We start from the raw sequence: 26,253 nt of genomic DNA, 5'->3' as shown, positions 1-26,253 counted from the left end.
ATTACTGAAGGAATCAACTATAATCTTAATATAGAACAGAACAAAAGACAGCCAACATCCATAGAAGAAATTTTCTTCGAGATACCTGGAGAACTATTTCTGAAAACTATGTGAAACAATTACAAGAAAGCTACCTTTTTTCCTTGGAAAAAATAAAGACATGAGGGGTGGCTCAAGTTTTGCACAGTAGTATACTCTGGAACGATTTACTTTTTTCCTTAGTCTTGCTCCTTGTCTACACAAGCAAACATTATATACTAGATACACTACCAACTGTTGAAAAAGTTATCTCGGTAAATATTTGGTCCTTAGAATTTGTTGCCTAGTAGGGCAAAGTAATAGAAAGCAAATTCATCAACTTTTGTCATATTATTAAGATGAATGGCATTATGTAACTATAAACCAAAGTATAACCAAACTATAAGCCTGCCTTTGTGCTCCATTTCCGCTCCCCGTTGAGAAAAAATATGCCTTCACGGTGGAAACTCCCCCTACCTGAACCTGAGCAGGACCTTCTTGCATGCAGCTTACTTCTTTTCAGCTCTAGCTGCTGTTTTGACCTGTAAAAACCAATGCTATTATTCTGGGACATGCTGTATCAAGCCTGCAGATGCAGTTTCGTATTGACAGCTGTATGTGCGTGTTTGTTTTTATGTCTAGAGTGCAGTGATTTGTGCTGTAAGCCTGGTTCTCATCCAGACAATAATTTCGGCAGACATAACAAGAGAACCATCAAGTCTCTGCCAGATAGCACATACCACTTTACTCCTTCAAATTAATTATATACAATGTTGAAAATGAACACATGCTCTTTACATGGTTCCTTTTCCATTTTCTCCTTTAAGAGCCTTAACTGTGTTGTGTAGGAGCGTTAGAAAATTTCACAAACTTTCTACACAAATTAAAAAGCATCTCTGTGTTTGTCTGAGTTATTCCTTATACATAAATGTATGAAAACACTATCTTTTATTTATTCTTTATACAATTTAAACAAGCAGATATATTCTTTCTAACTTGAGGGCTTTGGACGCAAATACCTTAACTGTCCCTTAATCATTTATTGTCTCAGATACCCTCTGATTCTTCCCCTGTGTTTTGGCTTGTTTACAGACATCTGGTTTACATAGTATATCTTTTTTTTACAGCAACGAACTGGATCTATTTTTTTTCTCCATGCTCTAGACCATCAAAACACCAGCTTTTCTCAAGCTAATGGTCTTATGCTTCTGGCACAATCAGCAGAAATCTCCTGCTGTGTTTTACATATATATATGTCACATTTAAAACATGCAGTATAAGTTATTTTTTATCTTATGAGTGTTACTTAGATTTTCTTATTAGAGAAAAGAGTTTAAAGTTTATTTCAACTTTAAATAATACATGATGAGTGTATTTTCTAATTCTAAAATCTCCTTTTACTCGCAGTCCCATTCTTTGCAGCTGACACAGAAAATGATAACTGAAAATGTAGCCAAGACTTTACATGGGCACTGCTGTCTGCCAGAGTATCTATTTGTCTACACCTTTGTGCTCTTGCCAGAACATTACAGTCCAACAGTTGACTGATGCAGAGCTGATGAACAAATGTGGCTACAGAATAAGTTTGATTCTCTTTTCAAAGACATGACTCTGTAATTTGTGTGTGTGGATTCAAAGAGTTAGAGTAAATAATTTATGTGAGGATTACAGAGGGAGGCAAAGAAGTGGGTCAGAACTGCATTTAGTTCATTAGACATTTGCAAAGATCAAAGAGTGAGTGAAATAGATGGAGACAGAAATTATAAAACAGGGAGCGGAGCAGGGGGTGTTTAAAACTGACACTTTGAACAATTAATCACATGTATTTATGCATGTGTTTGTCATCTTTGCATCTTTGTGTGTTTATGTTTCTGTGTATCTCATAGGGAAGTTATATTTTAAAAATTCCAGTAACTCCTCTTTATTAGGCAACTGTTGTTCCTCATGGGGCAGAAGTCAGTACCCACACTAATCTGTCTCTCTCTCTTGTGTTTAGTATGAGTGTGGCATACCAGAGGTCTGTTCTCGCTGTGTGATCTCAATAACAACACTGAAATTGTGCCTCAGGATGTGTATGTGTGTCTGTGTTTGTGTGTGTGTGCAGTCAGTTAGTTCATATATAGAGAGAAAGTTAAGATATATATATATATAGTCTAACTCTCTGGGGGAATGTTCTCATCTGCAAAGACCCGCTCCCCCAGGAGGCCCCTTGGGCCTATTGCTGTGACAGCCACTGACAGCACATGCACCCACACAGACAGAAAACAGTGGTATATTACACATTGGATAACAAATGAGCTCAACTTCTTTCTGGCCATGTTTATGATACACACATGCATTGACATGTATTGGGGGGCTGGATTAGAGAGTGTGACAAGAGATTTAATGCTTCCTGGTGAAGGTCAAGTTGAAAAAATAACTTTGTTAGGTGGAAGAAGGAGATGGGAGGAAGAGCCAAAGAAAGTCAGAGAGGATGGGAGAGAGAAAAGTGGAAAAAGGCAACAGGTTGCCACGAACATAAGGACTCAAGTTCATTACTTTATACTTGTTGTGCTTTTTAATGCATAGGCCAAACAAACACAACAATCTAATCTCAGAAAACTTAAACTTGAGGGTTGTTCTTACCCTCAACTGAAAACATCATCCGGACTAAGATATTTCTCTATTTATAGATTTAGCATGGAAAAATAAAGCACCCACTTGCATTTGGTTAATATTTTGTAATCTTGTTTTTTCCCCCTCAAGATGTTCAAGACACTTTAAAAACAAACCCACACTTTTCCTGTACAGATTTTGACTCGGAGCTTTGGCTTGTTGATTTTGAGCTGGAAGCTGGCAGTGTACCTCTGTGCATTCTCTGCTACCTTGCCTCTAAAATATGTGCAGCAGAAAAAAAAATATTTAGCTAGTGCTAAATCAGAGCAGGCCTCGAAAAAACTAACACAGAGTGTGTGTGTATGTGTGTTTGTGTGTGTGTGTGAATCCTCTTTTTCTGAAATATGTGTCAGTGAGGCATGTGAGGACACTTGTGGGTGGGTGTATTCACATCCATGTATGTGTGCGCGTAGGCTGGTCAGTGTTATAAACACCAGCGGAGTTTGTTTACATGCTCAGTATCAGTTTGGGAAGCTGTCATTTACCAAGCTATACACACAGATATTTAACACAGTGTGCACAGTAAGGAGTGTGAGTGGACATGTTTGTGTGGATGTGTGTGTGTGTGTGTGTGTGTGCAATTGTCATCCTGTAATCATGTTTTTCTAACTGACTGTCCACATTTCAAGAGCAGCTTGCCAGGAAATGTAACTTCCTGCCCAAGAGACTGATTCAGCAGCATCCAGCTGTTGCATGTGTTTGGTTAGAAACACAGGAGAGAAAAAGCAAGACAGAGGTGTGTGTGCGTGTATATGTGTGTCTTTGTGTGTGTGGAAAGGGGTGGAAGGGGATTGCCTGTTTTGTTTTTCGTTTTTCCCATACAGTTTCTTAATTGTTGTTTACCCGGACACCGAACATCCCCCACCCCACTCTCCCCTATGCAGAAGCCCACCTCCTTCTCTTTCAGTTGTTTTGTTTTTTTTGACAGATTTAAGTAGGAAACTCCATCTCCTTAAGAACCCACTAAATATCATGTGTCTGCACACTCAGTCTAAGTTATTCTAACCTTTCTGTGCTTTTCCCCTCCTGTGGTCATTCTGAAAATCTTGAATCCCACAAGTATGCAGTTCTGAATTCATAAACTTGCCTTTCTGTGTTTGAGTTTTTTTGAGTTTTGAGACACTGTTTTCATGTATGCTACGAATGCTTGTGGCTGTGACTGCAGTAGCACTATACTACTATTAAATTTTATGTCCGGACCATACAATATGTATGGGTACATTTGTGTAAGATGCAATGCCTCTAAGCGATGTTCTTCTAGCACGGGAAAGAAAATGGAGAAATAAAAATTTGTGCATTAAATACAGAAACTAAGACATCTAAAACTAGAAAAGAGAATGTAGAAAATGGAGTGGAGAGACAGAAATAATACTGAGCTGGGTCTTCACATGCCAAGTTATTTTCACTCTTGTGCATAGTCTTCAAATGATTTTACCAATCAGCCTTGTTTGCCATCCTACTACACAGTATGTTTGCTTTCTGAGACTGGTATTTATTGCTTGACTTCCTTTACTGTACAGATCAATTTTTCCAGTAGCTCTGAGTAGTTTTGAAATGCAGAGATGAGCTGAGTTTTTTTTTTTTTTTTAAAGAAATGTTCCCGAGCCCATATGGTGAATATGAAGCAGGAAAACAAATGAAAATGGAGAACATAACATCCCATTTTCAGGAAGATGATGAAATGAACACAAGTGTTAATAGTTTCTGTGTGTGTGACCATGTTCATGCAAACTTTTGCTCATATTGGCTTACCCATTAAGGAGAAGAACTGGTGCATACAGAGATATGTGTGGATATATACATGCATAATTAAGATTACCAAGATGTATATCTTAGTTTAAAGAGTTCAACCTTTATTATTTTTTCACTGTAAGGTTTAAATAAACAGTTATATTCACTAAAATAAATCAGTCTGTCCTGTTTTTTTCATTTTAAACTCCTTATTAATTGTAAATATCCTCTGGAAATGCAGTGGCACGTCTTTATTTCCTTGACAAACATGCAATTTGTGCCCAAGAATGGAGAAAAAACAGCAATGGAAACATGAAAGCGCCAGGTGTTTTCTCCCCCCTACAACACCTGCTTCTCTTTAGCTGAGTTGTGATTTCTCAGCAGGGTCATAGTAAACTCTTTGTTGATCTTCTCTGACGAAACAGGGAGTCACGACTGTCTGCTTTAACGTTCTGCCCTACTTTTAACTTGGATATGTCTGGTACCTTTCTGCACCGTTATTTTAGAATGGCGCCTCAGTTCAGATTTTACTGATATAGCCAATTCACGACAAGAATTATTATATTACCTTATTTTAAAGCAAAGACGCTGCAGCTGGGTACTAACTGGAAATTGTAGCATCTTGCACACACAAAACACCTAATATGTGCACATGTATGGAAACACTCAAATACACAGTTGTCTACTTCTTGATTATTGTCTTAATAATTAACTTTTTCTTTTGTTTTCCCTTTCTCACCCTGACTCCTTTCTCCTCCCTCTTCCCCCTCTTCTCTTTGTTTACTCACAGGTGGTGTCCTCCTATCCAAAACACATGCTCATCCTAACAAATTGCTGACAGAACAAGACGGACGGGGTAAGGGAGCACTGGAAAGAGAGATCTCCCAGACGCACACTCATAAAGAGAAAGGGGCCATTGGCCATCTGTGGTCAGTCCCCTGCTATTTTGCAGCTGCGTTGGAGTCAGCGAATGGTCCTAAGCTCTGATAGGAAAAAGAGGTTTTTCTCCAACGTTGCCCAAGGGATGAGCCCAGGCTAGGGCAATGTTAAAGCCTCGCTGGCCTTGGATTAAGCCCCTTGGGCTATTTTGTGTAGGGATGGGTGACACCCCAGCTGGATCCTCTGCTGTCACTATTCTCTACAGCTATCATTAGTGGCTAATGAGCTGCTGCTAGAGAGGAAACGGGGAAGGTGCCTGCGGAGAGAGGTGAAACCTTACAGCTCTTATTAAGAGGCCCACAGAGAATTCTTTGCCTCTGCAAGGGAATTAAACTATTTAAAGCTTTGACTAGCATGACTTTGCAATTTATTATTGTAGGTATTGCTTTATGTGTTTTGATAGCCCTTTTTGTTACAGCATAAAAATGTCACCTAGAAGTTGAAAGACTTTTTTTTTTTCCAGGAAGATGATTCAGTGTTTGGACATAAATTATTTTTCTCATGAAGCAGTTTCAAAAATATATTTTTATTCAGAAGGAATTTTGGTAGATTGTTTTTATTTTACTCTTCCCGATAATTTTGACCTTCCTATGCCCTGAAGAACATTGGTCACCATGGCAGCAGCCTATCGTGTTGTTGTGAGCAGCGTGAGCTGTTACAACAGTGTGGTAGTAGACCGACGCACTCACTCCCATGCAGTACACTACTGCTCAGGGCCATGTGGAGCACTGTCCCAGGGCTTGGACTGCACTGTTGCACACCGTGGCACCTGTTCTGAGCTCCTTGTTGCACCTGACCCTCAATACAATGACCTTAACAGCTCACCCATACACTCCCGCAACATTATTGCTCAGCAGCTTCCTAACCATGCTAAAGTTTGTCTTGCCATGGATACTACTCATAATGGGAGCCTAGAGAGGGCAGGCAGCAGTGGCAATTTATCTTTAGGAGAAGAGAGCCCAACATGGCGTGGTAAGAAGACCTCTGGTGGTGGAGCATCAACTGGGAGTATGACCTCCTCTGGCAGTCTTAAGGATATTACTGAAGAAGCCATCAACCTGGCCAGTGGTAAACTCAAGGAGTTTTCATTTGATAAGCTCCGCCTCTCATCCTCAAGCCACATCACCTTCCGGAAAGGCCGGAAAGTCCGTCCTGACTCTTTTAGCCGTCGCTCCACCGACCTGGAGATTATTTATGGCCACTTCAGCTCCAACCTTACCACAAATGCAACTACTAACGGTATGACAAATGGCACGGCTTCTTCTAATGATGAGAACCTGCCACCATTTGTGCAAGGGAAAGGAACGGTGCTAGAGGAAACGAAGATTAAGGGCAGCACAGGCACCATATCGTCCATCACCAAAGTTGCTGGTGGCTCAACAAACAGCCTCACGAGTATTGGGTCATTAGACCAAAGTCTGAACACAGTGGCCTCCCTGTACCGCAACACCCTAGGAGAAGAGAACTTAATTGCCCGTCTGCTGGAGAAGACGCGAGCGGAGGCAGCTACTGGCGGAGCAGGTGGCGAAGACATACGTGCCTGCCTTGATATTCTGCTTAAATGTTCTGAAGACCTTAAGAAATGTACTGACATAATCAAACAGTGCATCAAACGCAAAGCTGGTGGAGGCCCAGAGGATGGGGAAGCAAACCCTGACAGTGTGTATCGGGCTGTGATGACTCGTCTCAGTTCCTATCTTAAGAGACTGCCTCTGGAGCTGGAAGGAATCGGAGGTTTGGGAGGCAGTGGACAGGGTGCACCTGGAAGCGGGCACAGTGATTTGGCTGAACTGGTTAACACTCTTCACTCCATCCAGCAGGGACCTTACTCGCCGATATTTGGCAATGAACAGCCTCCTCGCTATGAAGATGTGGTGCTCTCTCCTCCAATCCCAAAGACTGTTCCACATTCTGTTTCTGCTCCATCCTCTGTCTCATCTACTTCTTTATCTCTAAAATCAGATTCCATCCATACCAAACCAGTCCAGAGTTCAGCCCAGCTTAGAGCTACCCCACTTACTAATGGAGTCATCCAACATCCACATACTTCTTCTTATACACAACATACTCTCTCTCCGCCAACCATTATATCCTCTTCATCCAGCTCCTCTCCAACACACTCCCCCTCCCCTCTTCGTAACTCCCCGACCCCACCTTATACACACACTCCCCCAGCATCTCCCATGGAGGCTCTTTATATTGAGGAGGAGGAAGCAGATATGGGAAAGACACCAGAACAAATCTCACAGCAGACACACACTCCATCTAGAGGGATGAACAGCAGCCAGAGCAAAAGTGGGACTATGATGGGGCAACACATGCACCTGTCCCAAACACACACGCTCTATAACTCTTCAAATAATTTGCCAGTCAGCTCTGGCTATGGCTCAAATTGGCCTTCCTCTGCATCACTAACAGTCTCTGCACCCAAAGCTGCTGCACACAGGAATGATGACATTGACAAGCTGCTCATGGACTTGGAGAATCTCTCTCAAAGTATGACTCATCCCAGAAAGATAGAGCCTCCACTTCCAGCCAAAACCAGGAAGAGAGATGGGAGCCAGGGGATCACCTCCAGTGAGTCCTTCACTCAACCCAAAATGGCTCAGTTCCAAGTCTCAAAGCCAGACAGCCACTTAACCATGAACGGCATTAGCTCCAGAACTCCCCAGAGTTTCACTCCTCCTAAAGAAGAGAGGAGTGAAAATGTGGCAGGAGAGGAGGAGGATGGGGCATTGTTGCTGAGAATCCTTGAGAGCATTGAGAGTTTTGCCCAAGAACTGGTGGATTCCGGAGCAGGGAGCACAGGGAGTGCAGAGAGGAACAGTGGAAAGGAGCGGGAGGTGATGAGGCTCCTGCAGGATACACTGGCCACCGCTGGCAGGGCTGATACACCTCTGGAGAGCACAAACCCACCAGCTGTTCCCACCGCTCCAACTGTACATACAGATGGAATCTCAGATACACCCATAAAACACACCTTGGCAAATACACCTGAAGTTTCACCTGCCCCAACACCTGCAGTATCTGAATCTGAAAGCAGTGCTTCAGCTGAACAAGCACCTAAATCTACACCTGAAAGTGCTCCCCAACCTTTGCCTACACCTACACCTGACCCTCCAGTCGAGTCTGTGGATAAAATTCCAGAAGCGTCTACAGATGAGGATGACTCAAAACCAGTCTCTGCCCCGATATCCTCTGCACCTGCAAACTTGCATTCCTCTACGCTTTCCGATGAAACCATACCTGTGGCCGCACCTGAAGCTCCAGCTCCTGTTGCTACGCCAACCACAGCAAGTGCTACCGTTGCTGTTGGTGAACATACTGCTTTGAGAGATGCTGGCTCAACCCTTCTTATCCAGCAGACTCCAGAGGTCATTAAAGTAAGTGTTCCAAAGTCACGCTCACAAATGCATAATCTAACAGACAATCAAAGACATGAACATTTCAGAAAATAGTTTATTGGTGCTGTGTGATTTTTTTTCATTGCATTTCAAGCTGCTGCTAGGAAATAAAGAAATGGGTGTTTCAAGGACTTGAGTAATATGAAGTACTTATTCCAAGACAGTGCCATTACAGGTGCAGTCCACTGATCGGGAATTTATCATGTTGGAAAGATTGCTACATGCAGTGCAACTCTGGGTTAATTTATGTTCATTGATTTATATAAAAAGGAGCCATCTGTGCTTTTAAATGTTACTGTTGATCCATTTAGGTGCAGTATGAGGGCGCCTGACTGAGGGATATAGAGGGACCACACAGGCTGATTAGCATTAGACTGAAAATAAACTGAGGATTTTATTGCTGTGGCAAAACCGGACTGATGCTGCTGTAATTGGTAGTATTAATTAGCTCTAATTAACATGCTGTTACAGTTACTCTATCTTGGCTTGAATCAAAAAAGTTGAGGCTTTGGATCACGGAACAGCATAGCTCATTGTTGTGCAGTGGCTCTTTGTTGGCTTTTCCTGGTTTTGAACTTGTGTTTTGTTCTGTAATTCTATGTGTGTGCAGGCGTATGCATGTGTGTAGACTTTGTTTTTCTTACTGTGGAAAATGTAACGGTAAATTGCAGTTGTGCTACAGAGGAAAAGAGAAGGGAACTAGAACTTGATTATTTTTTTGTCTGTGTCTGCGCATAAGCTGGAGTGAATGATGATGTTACCTCAGCCAGTCCCTAATGTGGATGTTCAACTGCAAATTGTAGATTTAGGTAATTATGCATGCCAGACAAACACACATTATCATCAACACAGAGGAATCAAATCATTATTGTTGTCATTTATTCCCCTCTATATTTGATATTTTTCTCTTGCTAATTTATTTTTCTGCTCTCGCTCCAACCATCCTTCTCCTCATCACGCTTCCTCTGCTGTTTATGTGTGTTTATTTACTGAGCTGTGTAACCTTATGCCCTGCTGATATGTAGGGCACCTATTTATGAGGTTACCATGGTAGCTGCCACAGTAAGAACGGAACAGCCAGCACCCGAACACATCATTACACAATCTCCTTCCTCCTCCATCTTCTGTGTCCCTATCCATCCCTTTTTTCTCTTTCCTCTACTGTTTTTGTTTTTTCTGCTTATCTGCCCCCACATTTCTTGCAGTTAAACTCTCTCCGTTTTTCATTTTTCTGGCTTATAGGTCTACTTTTGTTTCTCTTCTCAGTGTCCTTCTTTCACCTGCGGTCAAGGATTATGTCCGTACTGATCACTTCTTGTCTTCCAACCCTGTGATTGGCTGTTGTTTTATTTTGGGAGAGGTGAATAACTGTTGTTGCTGCGTGGAGAGCAGAGAAACCCAATGAGAGGTGCTCATTGGAGCACTGGAGGAAGCGGGGGGAGGGTTGGGTTGTTGGCACAGCAAGTGTTAATGGTATCATTACCCTACAACCCCCTCCACCCCTGGCACAGCTAGGTGTGAGGGAGACCTAAATCTGTCCACCCCTCTGTACTATGGCATCCCGCTAACAGACTCACTGTCGCCACAGTGTAAATGGACCGGCATACGTGCATGTGTGTGCATGTTTGTGTGTGTGCGTGTGAGCATGTGTTATGCACACCTAGGCTTTCTTACATGTCCAGATGTTCATACATTGGTGCATTTACATGTGTGTTCATGCATGCATTAAATTTGTATGAGTTAAACGTGATGAATATCGTAGTCTGATCAACTGTGCGTGTGTGCATCTGTCTGGCTGTCTGTTTGTTGGCCCATGGGTAAGATGACCCGGTGCTACTGTGGGTCACAGCTGAGTTTGGAATAGCTCTTCGACACCCAATACCGATTCTGGCACTCTGGGAATTATGTTAATATTCCTCAGCGCCAACCCCGCCCTGCAATGCATTAAACTGCCAATCAAACTGTAAACAAGACAAGACCCCTCATGCACAAGTGAGAAAATGCCCTCGCACAACTGCACTGAACCACACACTCCACGTTGAACATTTGTAGCTTTGTTTCGCTTGGCACTGCCATAGCTTCACTGGGAAGTTCTGCTAAGCCCTCTATGGTGACGCAGGCCCCAGGCAGTAGTATCTTCATCTCTGCTTTACGCATGTTTATTGTTGATTCTACTGCTGACAGACTAATACAGGGCTTTCTGCACCTGTCAGAACACACCCATTAATCTCCATCATGACAGGAAAGCTGACTGATATAAATCAGAGGCAAAGCCGTAACACTCATAGTGGGGAGATGTGATGGTGAGAGTCAATTAACTTTAAGAACAATGGGCTTTGAATTGGCTTTCTTTCTATTCCTGTCTCTGTTTTTAGGTAATATAATAAAAGCTGCTTTTTTCCCTTGTTCACAATGGGTTGGCCACAGTGAATAGCGCTGCATGTTTGATTTGGCAGATTTTTACACTGGAGGCCCCTTTGTTTCTCCTCCCATATTTAAACCAGAGGTCTTTCGCTTGTTAGGCATATAAGTAAACCACTACAGTATGGAGCCACATTTTAGGTAACATAGTAAGATGTATTTTAAAATGAGACAACATTCACTGGTGGATAAATGTAACCTAATTTTTGTTCTAGTGGCATTGCTGCAGTACAGTTAATGGTGGAATTGCTTGCAGACACTGACTGGATCTATAGCTGCCACTCTGATAGTTTAATTAACACACTGCTGGTTTAAGTAGTTTTACCAACTTCTGCAGATGTGTCACAGGGCAAGATTAACATTGGTCTTTGGCTCATTTTAAATTTGATGGCAACAATATGTCTCAAAAGAGTTTCAGTTCAGTCCATTCAGTTCAGATTTCTGGGAACTGAGATCAGCTGCTAGACTTTTTAGATAGGAATATTGTCCCATTGTCCCACTCTGCTATAGGATTTTGGCTGCTCAACAGTCCTGGATCTTCTTTGTCCTATTTTTTGTTTCATGATGTGCAGAATTTTTCAAAATGGTCTGGACAGCAGCTGGACTCTTCTACCGTGAAGCCTTATTGTTGTAATAGTGCATTATGTGGTTTAGCATTGTCTTGCTGAAATTTGCAAGGCCTTCCCCGAGAAAGACATCATCTGGATGGAATTCCAGTATTTCAGGATTGGCGTGCTGCCAATTCCATAGCCATTAATACATCCTCATATCATCACAGATGCAGGCTTTTGAACTAGGCACTGATAACAAGCTGGGTGGTCCCTTTCCTGAGTATGGAGGATGCTGGATCCAAAAAGAATATTAAATTTCGATTAGTCTGACCACAGAACAGTTTTCCACTTTTCCTCAGTTCATTTTAAATATACTTTGGAGGAAAAGACGGGACATTTCTTTGCTAATGGAGCTTTAACCTGGATTTCCTTATGGCACAGTGAACTGTGTTCACAGACAGTGAATTCTGGAAGTGTTCCTGAGCCCATGCAGTAATTTCCATGACAGAATCATTCTTGTTTTTCAGTGCAGTATTGTGTGAGGGCCTGAACATCCCAGGCATCCAAGACTGATTTTTGCCCTCATCGCTTGTGCACAGAGTTTTCTTTCAATACTTGGTATCTTTTGAAAATATTACATACGGTAGAAATATTCAAAGTCTTCACAGTTTTTTAATTTTTTTCAATGCACCTTTGGTCTGAGCTATATGTCTCCCTATGTATAGTTCCCGAAAGAAAAATCAGTGGGTCTAATGGGGTAAGATTTGATCAGTTTCTTCTTGACCCTTTTCGAGAGTCCTTTGATTACTGGACAGTCTCAAAAATATGTGAGTGGTCTCCTTTTCCCACATTTTCTCCAACACAGTTCCACATTAATTTCTTTCACATATGAAGAGATTATGAGAGGTGTATTTAAATACCACATTTTTAGTTTAAAGTCAAATTCTTTCCATAGTTGACTATTACTTTCTCTATGTCAGATTGTACACACCTCTTCCCATACTTTGTCAAATTTAGTCATTTTCCCTTAATATTTGCAATGTTTTGTATTGTTTCATTTATAATCTTTGTTCTTTGTGATTTTTACTGACCATTTACTGACTTTCTTTATGACTTGAATTATAAAACGTCTTATTTAAAAGTATCTATACAAACCATTAGATTGAAGCTGGAGTTGTTCCTGAAGTTGGGTAAATAACGTGAGCTCTGTTCCATTAAATAGTATGTTAATTGTGACCTTTGTTGACCCACCTTAACTGCCATCAAATAGTTGCTTGGGATTTACAGTGAGAATAATTCTCAAGCATCTAAATCCTTGTCTTGGCCAACGAAAGGAAATACTGTCATTTAGTTGTACAGGCTAATTCCCTGTTGTCATCATAGCCTCTGATTTATTTTAATTGATTTTTATGTCCTGAGACTGAACCATATTTAAGTAAATACTGCTGGAATTTAAAGAAGTAGATTTTTCTTAATGAAAAGCAACAAATCATCAGCAAATTGAATGGGTCATAAGGAGTTGCGCTGTTTCACGCCCCTTTCCACCCTGAATGAATCAGTTTCACAATTTATAAATGCAGATTTTGCAGATTTGTGAACTTCTGCTTAACTTCTAGGGAACTCTGGCTCTCTAAGATGCTCGTTTCATACCCAGTCATGTTACTAATCTGTTGCCAATTAAGCTAATAGTCGCACAATGTTCCTGCAGCTGTTTCTTTTTAGTATCACTTACATTTCCAGACAATAGTTGCCTCCATCCCAACTTTTTGAGTTGTCTCACTCCTGTCAAAATGAGCTAACATTTTTAATGGAAGAGTAAAATGTGTCTTTAAACATTTGATTCTGTTGTGGATAAAATATGGCTTTATGACATTTGTGAATCCTTGCATTCTGTTTTAATTTACATTATACATAAAATATAAAATGTGTTTTTGGAATTGGGAGTTGTATGTAAACTCATTCGCTGACAGCACAGTTAACATACTTAAAATAGGCTTGTGATTAGACTGGTGTTATGAGTACTCAGCTCAGTGTATGTAGATGGGAAGTAAAAATGCAATATTGCCTGCTATTCAGAGCCTTTGTGAAAGTATTCATCAGAGTACCGCTCATGGGTGATTCACCATATGTCAGCTTATTATAAAGAGATGGCTGAGTGTTCCTATCTGACTTTTTAGCCAGAAGAGGAAAGTGCACTGTTGACCTTTTAAAACAGAAATCGGCAACTTCTTTTGGTTCAGACAGTTTTGAAAGAGTACGGAAGGAACGATAAGGAGAAGCATGGAGATATAAAGTAAATTATTTTTTGGTTTCCTGAGCAGTTGGCTTAGGGAAGGAGAAATGCAAAGTGCATCTAAAGTTGGGGGGAGGGGGTGATCTGCAGCTCCCAGTTGTTGACTCTGGGTCAGCAGAGAGTGACATCATTCCTCAGCTCCTTCCACAGGAAATAAGGTCACAGCGGGAACCTTGGCCAAGGTGCACAAGCACACAGTTGAATGCTTTCATTTAAGCACACATACAGTGCTCTTGAAAGACAGGATAATAGGTTGCTATGTGTAGGAAGAGTTTTCCCAATACACTTCATACCACCAAGGTTAGCATAGACAATGGAATATTCAACAGTCAGCCCTTTTTTTCTTTTCTTTTTTTTTTACAGTTTAACAGATCATGTTCATACTATCAACTTGGTGGAGCTCATTTGGCTGGATGATGCTTTTTTTTAGTACGCACATATGCACAGGCATACACACACTTGCACAGAGAGCACTTTTAAGCATCTGACATCATAATTCACCACTCCCTAGTGCAAGGTTGGCTGTGATCCAAGTGCGTTTGTCAGTGTGATGTCCTCAGCTGCAGTGTGCGTGTTCATTTGCACACATATGCACCAATCCACACGCCTGACTTTTATAAGGAACTGTACTTATTCATCTGAAAGGTTTTAATCTCAGCAAGAGTCACCGGTGTGCAAGTTTTTGGGCCTCCTGCCGGGTCACCATGAAAACCAGCACAACATGTTTATAAGCATTAGGTAGGCGGTGGGATTCCCCTACCCCAGAATATCAGTTCTGCAGTGCGATTGGCTGATGGGGACTCCCTCTTAGAATCATGGCACCAGGGGGAGATTTAGGTCTATGTGACTGTGTTGATGTGGGTGTGACCGACTGTGTGTGTGTGTGTGAGTGTGTGTGTGTTTCTTTCCACGTGAAAGAGTTTGCCAATGTTCCAGAACACCATGACTCGGTAGGAGCTTGGGTGTCACCTACCCCCACCCATCTACTTCCAGTCTACCTATTTAGCCCCCACTCTTCCCCTCCCTCATTTCCCTTTGAACTCACCCTTCACCCACTTCCACCCAAAATGTCCTGTGGGATTTCTCCAGAAAACTCCCTCAGCGCTAAAATACTCTCACCGCTTGGCCAAAACAAATATGTTTGGATGTCTTCACTGAAAATGTATGTGTGCTTGTTAAGTTAGGAGGCACAGAAGGAATTCAGAAAGAGTGGAATGCAACCCAGAGATGTGTAGTATAACTGAGTTATTGGATTCCTTTTTCTTCATCCTGACCTCTAACTCCATCAGGTCATTTCACACATTTTGAAGCAGAGCCAAGAAGGTCAATGACAGCAGAAACAAGCATCTTCCGTCAGGTGCATGGTCACAGTCTAATTTAAGTGACAAACTGCTCACAAGTGATAACCGTTAGACAGCTGCTACCCCCTAGTGACTGTAAGGCTCAACCATACCATAAAGTACTTTGTAAGCTTGCAGTCTGATTTCACCCTGGTTGAAATTAATAAGGCCTATAGCATCATCTACTGGAGGATCTGTGAACTAACCGATATATAAAACTAGAAAATTAATTTACCAATGAAACTTTTCACTTAACTATTTTTGTTGCAATATTGTTTATTTTTTAGAGAAAACTGCTCCATGTTTAAACATAATCTCCACTGATTGTGACATTTTCACAGTTATACAGTTGGAAGGACAGTGGTGCAATATACTTGGTATAAGAGAAATGTTACCTTTTGTCTGATATTATGTCGACACAGACTGATATATATATTTTCTTATGTTGCATGTTAGAAGAAAGCAGTTGGCTGCTGAAATATTCCTTTTCGCTAATGTTTCTTTGTTGGTTTTTAAATGAGGTGCAATTTAGGATTATATCCGTTGTGTGCATGCTATAGTGCTATCTGAGTGTCATGTACAGAGTTTTGTTTTTAATATTCCAAAATATTATATATTTAAATAATTATGCCTTGCAACATTCCTGTCTACCTTTTATGTTTTCTGTTCTGTTCTCGAAAAAATAGAGGAAGCAGGACTGATCTTCTCTGGTATTGGTGGTTTGAGGTCTCTTGCTGCACTCTAGTGACAGCTCCGTCACTGTAGCTCCATGCTGAGGACTAAAACTATTGCTGATGTAGGATTAGCTCACTTGCTCTAAATCCTAAGATAGCCATGGGAAATGTAATGCAAAACCTGCCCTGTTAGCCATATGTATAAAAATAAATGCCAGTGAAGGACTGGAGTTTGTTGTTATTAAGCATTAATTTTTGACAGGCGGTTTTCCCAGATAAGGGAAATGGTTCACTGGGTAATTTTTCAGATGTAGCTTGTCTGGCAAGTTTCCCAGAAATAAGTAAAAAATTAACACTAAACTTCTATAAATATTTTCGTAACATTAGGAGGCCCCTTCTGTGACCACTGGGGCAGTTTATATTGAGTTAAAATTGCATGCTAATGTTTTACATTTCCATGCCATATAACCATTTAGCAAGAAAGTGCATATGAGCATCACAGATCTAACATGTGGAAAATTATCTCTTTGTATCTTCTTTAATATCTGTTTATGAAGATTTGTAGACACTCAGAATACAAAATATAGGGCTCTGTTTAGTTTATAGGTAATCTTAGACATATCCAAATCTATATTAGGATATTAGGATTTATTATTTTTTTCGTTGACAAAAAAATAACTGGACTTTTAGCTGTGCAATATTATAGGTCAGTGTCTGATTCCAGTCAGACAATTAGAGCAGCTGTGTTTTTAACTGCTCCCATGTTGTCTTCCTGTGATTCGGATGTGAGTTAGACCGTAGCCAGCACTGATTAACTTTGTCTATCACAGAAGCAGGACTTTAACTAGGTTCATTCTTCCAAGTTTAGAGAGGAGGTTCCCAAGGTAACTGTGTGTGTGGGCGCGTACGTATCAGTGTGTTTGTATGCATGCGTGTGTGTTCTTCTGAAGAGGAAGAGAGAATAGGAATAAAGAATAGAGCAGCGATGTGAACTCTGTTTTCCACTGTTGGCACAGGAACCCTGGGAGCATTCCTCCCTACACTCGATCCAGGGAAAGGGTTATCACCATGGAGATGGCATTTGGCAGGCCTGATCTAAAGTGAGTGTGTGTGTATAATCAGATGGAAGGAGAGGCGATAGTAGCCTGTTCAATGTGTATCGGGTTCAAGTTGAAACTTTATTTGTCCTAGTTGGTTTCATTGCAAGAATTAGAAATAACATTACATAAAATTATGAGACTGGCATGCATAACTGTGCACACTTGCCAATGATAAAATAATTGCTGTAATTCTCCTATGTACTTAAAAGTGTGCATGGATATTTCAGTAATTTAACCCTGGAGAACCCATGGGGTCAAATTTGACCCCATGGTTTCCCTAGAAAACCAATGGGGTCGGATCTGACCCCATGGGTTCTCCAGGGTTAAGCCTTTTTTTAAATACTGTATAAAGAACTATAAGGTCATTGTCACATTATTATTATGATAGTAGTAAATTGTGTCAGAACATTTCCATATTAGAGTATCTAAGCAGTCCAGTTAAACAGTAAATGGTTGGCTATAGCTTTACAGCAAATGTAATTTTGACTTGACAAACATGTCTTTCTCAATGTTTGTTGTCATCTGTGCATCTATCTGTGTGTGTGTGTATGTGTGTGTGTGTTAAGTCTGCCTGGTGCCTGAAGCAGAAATAAACGTGAAATCGGTGGCTATATTTACACAGATAATTTTACACAGCGGACAGGCAGTTTCATAGAGCAGGTGTGTGTGTGTGTGATTAGGAAGTTGTCATGTTCACACTATTCAGCTGCTCTGAAAGACTTGGTTCCTGTTAAGTGAACACATCAAGGCGCACGTGCACACCCGCACACAGCCACATGTGTAATATGCCCCGACAAATTAGAGACATGTATCAATGCGCTAGTAAAGACTGCAGGAGCACACGTGTGCGTGTCAAGTGTGCCAACAGTCGGATGAAGGCGGCAGTTGTTGTTCGACAGCTGACCTGCTGTGCTTCCCATCGTGCATTTATTTGATCAGTGCTGTGAAGGCTGCTGACTCACCTGTTTCTGTGGCTGTGTGGCTGGATTAGATCTGAGGGGTGGGCAGAGAAAAGCTTTTGCAGACATAACACACACACACACCTGTTACACTGCCTTTTGTTCCTGTTAAACTTCCATCAGCCACCAGAGTTTCTGTTATGCTTCTTGTCTCCTGTCTGCGTAAGAAAAAGTAGGTTCAAACCAAATATATTTAGGAAGGAAGCAGGATGCTCAACAACAACAAATCCTTTTTTACAACTTAGAACATATTCAAAGTGACATGTAAGGGGCTATGAGTAGACATAGTTGATAAGATGACCAAATAGTCTTTCCCAATAGATTGTCCTGTTGTCAGAGCAGTCTGTCTGATCTAACTGGTCTCACTGTTTGAGTCAGGACCAGGTGGATACATTCTCTATTAATGTATTCATCTGATATTGAGTCAGTGTCAGAAGGATACATCTGATAATGAGTCAGTATCAGATGTTTTGGTCCACCATGAGGGAAACATTTGTTTGGTTAGCTCCTTAATACTCAATTAAGTTCACCAGCTATTTGTTTAGAATATTGTGGTGTGATGAATACAATTTAGTTGTTCATTTTTTAATTAAAACAACTAAATTAAAAGATGTTGACATGCTTGGTAGACCGCAGAGAAACTACACAAGCACATTGTCTTGTCTATGCTCAGTTATCAGATCCATTTCATATAGATTTTCATATTCAAGCTGATTATAAGTACAGCTTGAATATGAAATTCTACACTATTTAATTATTTAATTTAAGTTGAGTAATTAACTAGTCAAAATTCTGCCTTGACGTTGCATTTCTGTTGGCCTCATGTGTCCCTTCTTGTAGGAACAGTTTGTCCCAGTGGGTGTTTTCATGTCACCTGAGCTCACTAACTTCATACATACTGTCGTGGACCATCTCGGGAGTTTTACAGTTTGTATAGCTTCGTAAATTGGTTGTTTTTATTCATTTTTTCTGCTATTTTTTCATCTTTAATAGCAGGCTAATCATCACAGAACATTCAAGATTCAAGGAGGAAAATTTAAGATTTAAGAACAAGGGTTTTAGGACCAAACGGAGCAATTTTGACAGGGCAGGGTTACACTGACTGTCAGTCACAGGAAAAGAGCACACAGCTGCCTGGTGGCATTCCTTTCTGGCTCCCATTACACTCTCACACAAGTACTGTAACTCTTTATACAGAGATTTATGATATCACAAGTTCATTGCTACAGCTGAAGAGGTTGTGCAGAGGAAGTGGAGAGAATGAACTCCCTTTCATTGACCAGGATGAAAGAAAGTAGAGAGAAAAAGGGTCAAAAAGCAGGGTGGGATTTCACATGAGATAATAGGCTGGTGAGACTCTAGTGCACATTTGTTGAGTGATACAATATATTTGCTGTATAATGTTTCCCTCTGAAGCATGGAGGTAATAGGTAGCTAGCATTAGACAATGTGTGCATGTGACAGTATCTGTATCTGTGTGTGGGATCGGTATGCAACCCTGGCTTCAGTATGGATCCCAGCTGTTCCAAAGAATTCAGCAGGGCACACAGGGATCTGAGAGGAGTTACCCTAAAATACAAGGTGACTCATTTATTTTTCTGGAAAGCTACTCACACACATGCATGCACACTGAACCTTTCTGTATGCAGTATGGCACAAACTGGAAGAAACAATAGTGTCACAAATGGAAAAAATACAGTAGTAGAAAAACGGGGAAAAAATTGTTCAAGCTATAAAACGAACCATTGGACCAAGATGAACGTAACACAGTGTATTAAATAAAGTTGTTAGTGGCAGTCATGATGTATCAAGTACAGTATGTGCAGATATCTTGTGTACTGTCCTAGACTTCTAGGTATTTGAGCTGGACAGATTTAAAATGGGTCACCCTGTACATCCTGAGGGATCCCCTCTCTGTTCGGCTTCAGATTGGTGTTGCTTGGCATCGAAAAGGTTTTAGCTCAGCCTTGGTAAATTTAAGGGAAGCCTTTCAGGGAGCATTCGAGGACACACTGCTGACAGTTTATGTTCTAATTATTCTCACTGTTAATTAGCTATTACCATCCGTGGAAATTTGTCAGTACTGTCCATCTATCTATTCATTCGCCATTCAGGAGCAGTAATGTGGTTTGATATTTCACATTTGGATATTGCTACTAACCTTTGGTGTCCATGCATTAAAGAACATAGAAACAGACAGCAGTAAATCTATTACTTCCAAAAATTCAACTGCTACTTCTGCATTGTTGATTTTGCAGAAAACTAGATGATGCAGAGGTGATTACTTTAATAAAATTTGATAACTGAAATCTTGGTTCCTTGTTTTTACTGCTTCTCAAATGTAAGGATTTACTGTTTTTTTAATATTAATAATTCATCTATTCTGAGAATCTGTAAGTCGAGTAAAAATGCCAAACGGTTCCTTTTTCATCCTCTCAGTTCTTAAGAGGAGCTGCTGTTTGTTCTTTCTTTCATGTGACAGTAAGCTGATGATCTTGTTTGAGAAACTTAGCGGGATAACCACATCACTTTGTATTATGGAAGATGGTCAGTAGTTGCTTTGGATTTGTGATTTTGTTTTACTGACAAATAGCTGGATGAATGATTTAAACTCTTTTTATTTAAAAAACACACTGACTGGCTCTAAAGCAGGGTGACACTTGTGGATTTTCATTATGTTCAAAAGGGAATGCTGCATTGAGTCTTTGAGCTAGCCCAGTGGAAATACTGTCAACAGATATAACGACAGGTGTCTCGCCCGCTGATTCAACACTGCCTCCCAAATTACCGCTATGAAAATATTTCAGCTTGCTTGTCCAACCCACTCACCCTGAAGCACCAACTTAAGCTTCCTGTCTGCAGTAAAATTATTTCAATCACAGTCACTTTGAGTTGTAACTTCCCACTGGCTAACTTTAGTCAGCAGGAGGAGGCAGGAACAGAGGAGGGCTCATATCCTGCAAAACACTACGCCAAGATATGCAACATGGTTGCACTTCCCCGCCTCCCACCACCCTAATGCTCAGGACAGCCGGTTTGTTATATGTGTGTGTATTGCCAGGCATGGCTCATGTTTCTCAGTGCAGTTTGTCAGAGCCCAGCTTGGAACAGCAGGCACCAGTGAGGCTACATCAAATACATACATTCAGAGCTGACAGGGGGACACCACAATGTTTCTTCCCCAGAAAGAAGCTACGATTTGGGATTGCATTGGGCCATAAAACAGCCCGGTACCATGTTTTTGCCTCCCGTCCTGCACTGTAGCACAGGACGTCTAAGGATCATCTTTTTACATAGAAACACTGCTGGATTACTGCCCCACAGGACAAAGTGTTGGGAGCATGAGTATAAATGTGAAGTTTGAACGAGACCGATTTTGAGTGCAAATAATTCCTAAGGGACACTTTGCATGAAATGCCACACGTGCTGGATATTCTTTGCTTTCCTGAAGTGGTTTTCCAGTTTTGGCTCCTGGATATCTGAGCTGTTGGGTAAACCTATTATAGTCCATCCCTTTTCTTATCACTTGCTGGGCAAGCTGGTGAATCTGTAGTCGCCCTGTCGTTAGCCACATCAGTGTCCGTGTCTGGTGGGGTGTTGTGAGCCTCAGCCTCCACCATGATGATCAAGGAGGCATCGTTACGGAGGGACCCTGACCTCAGGGGGGAGCTGGCCTTTCTGGCCAAGGGGTGTGACTTTGTCCTCCCCTCACGGTTCAAGAAAAGAATCAAGTCTTTCCAGCAACAACAGGTCAGTCAGTTCAACAAGCAAGACAGGCAGGGTGCAAGTGTGCATGTAATAATAATAAATAATAATTATAAGCGCATAAAGATGTGCAGATGCAAATGTATATCTGTGTACACACACATACATTAGATGCATCTGGTTGCTTTAACACACACAGAGTGACATGCCAGGGAAGACAAACTATTCTGAGGCAGATACCAGCAGGGTATTAATAGGCCAGGAGGTGCAGGAATAGAGTGACAGAATGAACGGTGAGAAGGAGAGGACTGCTACAGCTGTCCTGCTCAATACACAGAGTATGAAGGCCCAAGAGAAGAGACCAGGAAGTTCCTATGGGAACACAATGACTTTTGATTTAAGATGCAGTGTTGATTAAGCTCCAGTTTTGGTCTTCATATTTTAATAAGTAGCTATTGAAAATTGGTTGTGTATCACATTTAGGGTGTAGTCTAATATTGGGGTCTTGGGGTAAATTTGACCATGTAAGTTATTTGGTAATACATTTTTTTCTGAGATTTTCCTGAGGACTGACTGTATGGATGTGTCTTCTGCCACCTGGAACTTTTCTTGCCAAAGGTTAAAATAAAAGTGCACTTGTGACCGCTTTGTACTCATCTATGACTAACAGAATGTCAGGAAAAAATAGTCTCTTGTGTGTTGTTTATGAGTCACTGTGAGTTTCCAGTTCAACCTTTTACGTAGGTTCTCTATCATACTACAGTGAAGCTGTATCTTATCTACAGCTCTGGGGAAAGTTGTCTATGACAGTGATTAAATTCCTCATTCTGATTTGTGCTTTTCATTAAAATGCGTACAAAATTAGGGATGCAATCTAGACTAAGGCAGGTAGTTTGAATCAGTAAGCCACCAAGACTGCAGTGTTTCAGTCATTGGAACATTGTCTCAAAAAAAGCTGAAATATGATGTTTAAAGTTAGGACCACAAACAGCTAATTAACACCCATCCATGCTTGTCCTTTCCCACACATGATCTCCCTTCTCTCTTTTCAGGTCCAGTCGAAACCAGAAAAGAAACCCGGAACACCTCCTCCCGCTCCAGTTGCAACCACAGCCACACCAGCCCCCACGCCACGCTCACCCAGCCCTCCTCCAGCTCCTGTGATAGTCACCCCTCCTCCTGCCATTAACATTCCCAGGTTCTACTACCCTCGTGGGCTTCCTGCCCTGGGCCCGGCTGCCAACCACGATGCAGCCATTGCTGCCATTGAGACAGTCTTCACCGAGTTTGAGGAGGAGAAGGCTGATATTTATGAAATGGGCAAGGTCGCGAAGGTAAAATCACACCTTTCCCCTAACCTGTTTTTCAGAATAGAACAAACTTTATTAAGACAAAGGCAAGCATCTACATTTAATTCCAGTAGGGCAGTTGAAATACCAACATCCATATCGTGACTTGAAATTTCTTTACATTTCCCAGAAGGCTTTTGTTTTTCCTGAGAAATCACTGCACGTAGTGGCCTTGTTAAAACAGTGTTCTTTCTAAGCAATGCAACTCTAGGAAACAAACATGTTGTTCAGAGTAAGGTCATACGGGCGGTTGTTGTGTTTCCATTCAGGCATGCGGGTGTCCACTTTACTGGAAAGCACCCATGTTCTACGCAGCAGGTGGTGAGAGGACGGGCTTTGTGTCTGTTCACTCGTTCATTGCAACTTGGAGGAAGTAAGACACGCGCATGTTCATCAAAGTCTTACAAATAGAATAAAACAGATGCAACTGGGCTTTGATATCATACGTCTCTCCTCTCCTTTCTTGCAGGTTGTTGCACAGTTGCCATGACGATGCCTCAAAGTTTGTTTACTTGCTGGCTAAACCTGGCTGTAACTACTTGGAACAGGAAGACTTTATTCCTCTACTGCAGGTAAATATCGTACCAATATAAATGAAATAAGCAACCCTGTTTTTTCTGTGCTACACTATATTTTTATGACAACTCTATATACTATTTTTTTTCCTGTTTGCCTTATTAGGACATTGTAGATACACATCCTGGGCTCACGTTTCTGAAGGATGCACCTGAATTCCATTCACGCTACATAACAACGGTAAATGGCAAAAGCCAATGAGATCAGCTGTGTTTTTTAAAAATATATTTATTTGTAAGATTGTGTTTTATCTCACAAGCTCTGTTAACTGAAAAGGAATGGCAGTTCTAGACTAAGCGCCACAGTAATGAGGAAGCTCTTTATGGCCACATGTATCAATGACCTTGTTTATACAATAAATGTCCAAAGCTCATGACCACAGGCAAGTAATAGAAACTAGATTAACTGGCTTCAAGATGAGAAAACTTCAAAAGTACAAGCACATTACCAGTGAATAACAGAAACATTTAAAACATGACTGTAACAGTGAATAGCAATTAACTCTCTCAAGATCTTTTCTGTTTAATGACACTTTAATATTCTGTCCTAGGGGTGCCATTATAATTCACCTGATTGAGTTATAATGACCCTTATACTGAAGTCCTTCCTGCAGCAGCCTGAATTCAAGTCTGTGCCAGACTGCTGTGAATACTATTCTTCCCACCTTACTATCTAGCCTCCTCTTTCATGCCAAATAAAAGCTAAAACATGCCCCAAATAAAATAATATTTTTCCATAACTACCATTTGGTCTAAAAATGACCCAATTATCCAAAAAAAAAAATCACTTGATGAGGTTATAAAATACAACAAAAACCCAACAAATCATATATTCTTCCTTCACCTGCTCCTTTTCCTTATTCTTATGCCTCTGAGCAGCCCATATAGGGGTTGCCACAGTGGACATTTGCCTCCAACTCACACTAGCCTTAGCATCCTCCTCCATTATGTCAACCCTCTGCATGACCTTGATCTTTTCTGTGGTTTTTGTCTCCATCTTCAACATCCTTTGACTAATATATCCACTAACCCTCCTCTGTACATGTCCTGACCATATCAGCCTTGTCTGTCTAACTTTGTCTCCTAACCACTCAATCTGATTAGCATTATAGTCTTATCCATTCTGGTGACTCTCAGCCAAAATCTTAGGTATTTGAGCCCTGGTATTTGAACTCATCTGTCTTCACTATCTCTGCTCCTTGCAGGTTCACTGTTCCACCTGCCTCCCTCTTCTGTCTTGCTTCTATTGGCTTTCATTTCTCTTATCTCTAGAACATACCTCCACCTCTCCACACTCTCTTCCACCTGCTTCCTACTCTCACTATAGAGCAGTATTCATAACCTCCTCTTATGTTGTCAGCAAAACAGCTCCTGTGTGCCTCAGCTGTGTAACATTAACAGTGGAGCATGTGAGTCTGTGAATGTAGACGGGGACAGCTGTGAAAGCTGAGGGTTTGCTTTTTAAAAGTACTGAGATTTTACTGCACCGATGCGTCAGCCTACGGTGACTTCACGGAAACACTGATGCATTCCCTACCATCCCTTTCCATAGAGACACCCCCTGCATTCCCATTTTATGACACTTCCTATTCAGTTTAGACCAACTGACGTGCTACTGTATGAGATGCTAGTAAACCCTGGAGGTCCATGTACCAGAAAATGGATGATAATCCAGTGTTGTGGGTCTTCCTCTTGGCTAGATGAGGAATATTGTTAATATATCTGGATGACGGCGCTTGTACAGACCTCGTGAAAATGTCATCATGTTTTTTTTTTAGTTTGATAGTTTCAGTTTTAGACCTTGCCTTGATTTTAACTTTTTAGAATCGCCAGTACAAAAACCACCAGATGTAAAATACATAAATTTTAATTGGACAAATTAAGTTTCTATGATTAATTGAAGCCAGCAAAGGCGATTGTAATTACTGAAGAGCTTTATTAATAATTCTGTTAAAAGCCTTATCAAGAATTAATAATTCTCTACTCCACTGTTATGGATATATTAATCATTTTTTGGTTAAAAGTTAATGTAATGTTAAAAATTTCAGAAATTATGAAAGATGTCCCTCATAATTTAATAAATTCACCTCCTTTAAAAATATAGTGAGGGCTTGTTATTTGGAAGATATTGAATTATAGGATTAATCATGAAAAGTTTTTACATTAATCATGAGGCTTTACTTTCGTTTTATTAGCGCATTTTATGAAAACTATTATATAATAGAATTGTCTTTGTCGCTATTCTACTATAATGTTATCACAGGTGATCCAGCGGATATACTATGTAGTGAACCGGTCATGGAAAGGTCGTATCACAATGATGGAGCTACGCCGGAGTAATTTCCTTCAAACTCTGGCCCTGCTGGAAGAAGAGGACGACATCAACCAGATCACTGACTACTTCTCCTACGAACACTTTTACGTCATCTACTGCAAGTTTTGGGAGCTGGACACTGATCATGATCTGTACATTGACCCCAAAGATCTGGGGAGATACAACAACCACGGTAAGAAAACAAATCTCAGTTAAGGATTTACT

General features: G+C 40.9%; 1 protein-coding gene across 2 annotated transcripts in view; it reads left to right on the top strand.

Annotated features, from left to right (window-relative positions):
• LOC134645230 (serine/threonine-protein phosphatase 2A regulatory subunit B'' subunit alpha-like) overlaps positions 1-26,253 on the top strand; it is a 56,586-nt gene that overhangs the window by 25,810 nt on the left and 4,523 nt on the right. For both annotated transcript variants that reach the window (XM_063498584.1, XM_063498585.1), the window contains exons 2-7: positions 5,195-8,726; positions 22,843-23,124; positions 23,409-23,512; positions 23,609-23,711; positions 23,821-23,895; positions 25,978-26,221. In XM_063498584.1, the coding sequence (XP_063354654.1) occupies positions 5,958-8,726; positions 22,843-23,124; positions 23,409-23,512; positions 23,609-23,711; positions 23,821-23,895; positions 25,978-26,221 (3,577 nt within the window). In that variant the 5' untranslated portion in view covers positions 5,195-5,957. The remainder of the gene's footprint in view (positions 1-5,194; positions 8,727-22,842; positions 23,125-23,408; positions 23,513-23,608; positions 23,712-23,820; positions 23,896-25,977; positions 26,222-26,253) is intronic.

The sequence above is a fragment of the Pelmatolapia mariae genome, linkage group LG16_19 (assembly GCF_036321145.2).
Source record: "Pelmatolapia mariae isolate MD_Pm_ZW linkage group LG16_19, Pm_UMD_F_2, whole genome shotgun sequence".
In the NCBI taxonomy this organism is placed as follows: Eukaryota; Metazoa; Chordata; class Actinopteri; order Cichliformes; family Cichlidae; genus Pelmatolapia; species Pelmatolapia mariae.
Note: the sequence above shows the minus strand (reverse complement) of the source record. Positions and strands in the feature narration are given on the sequence as shown.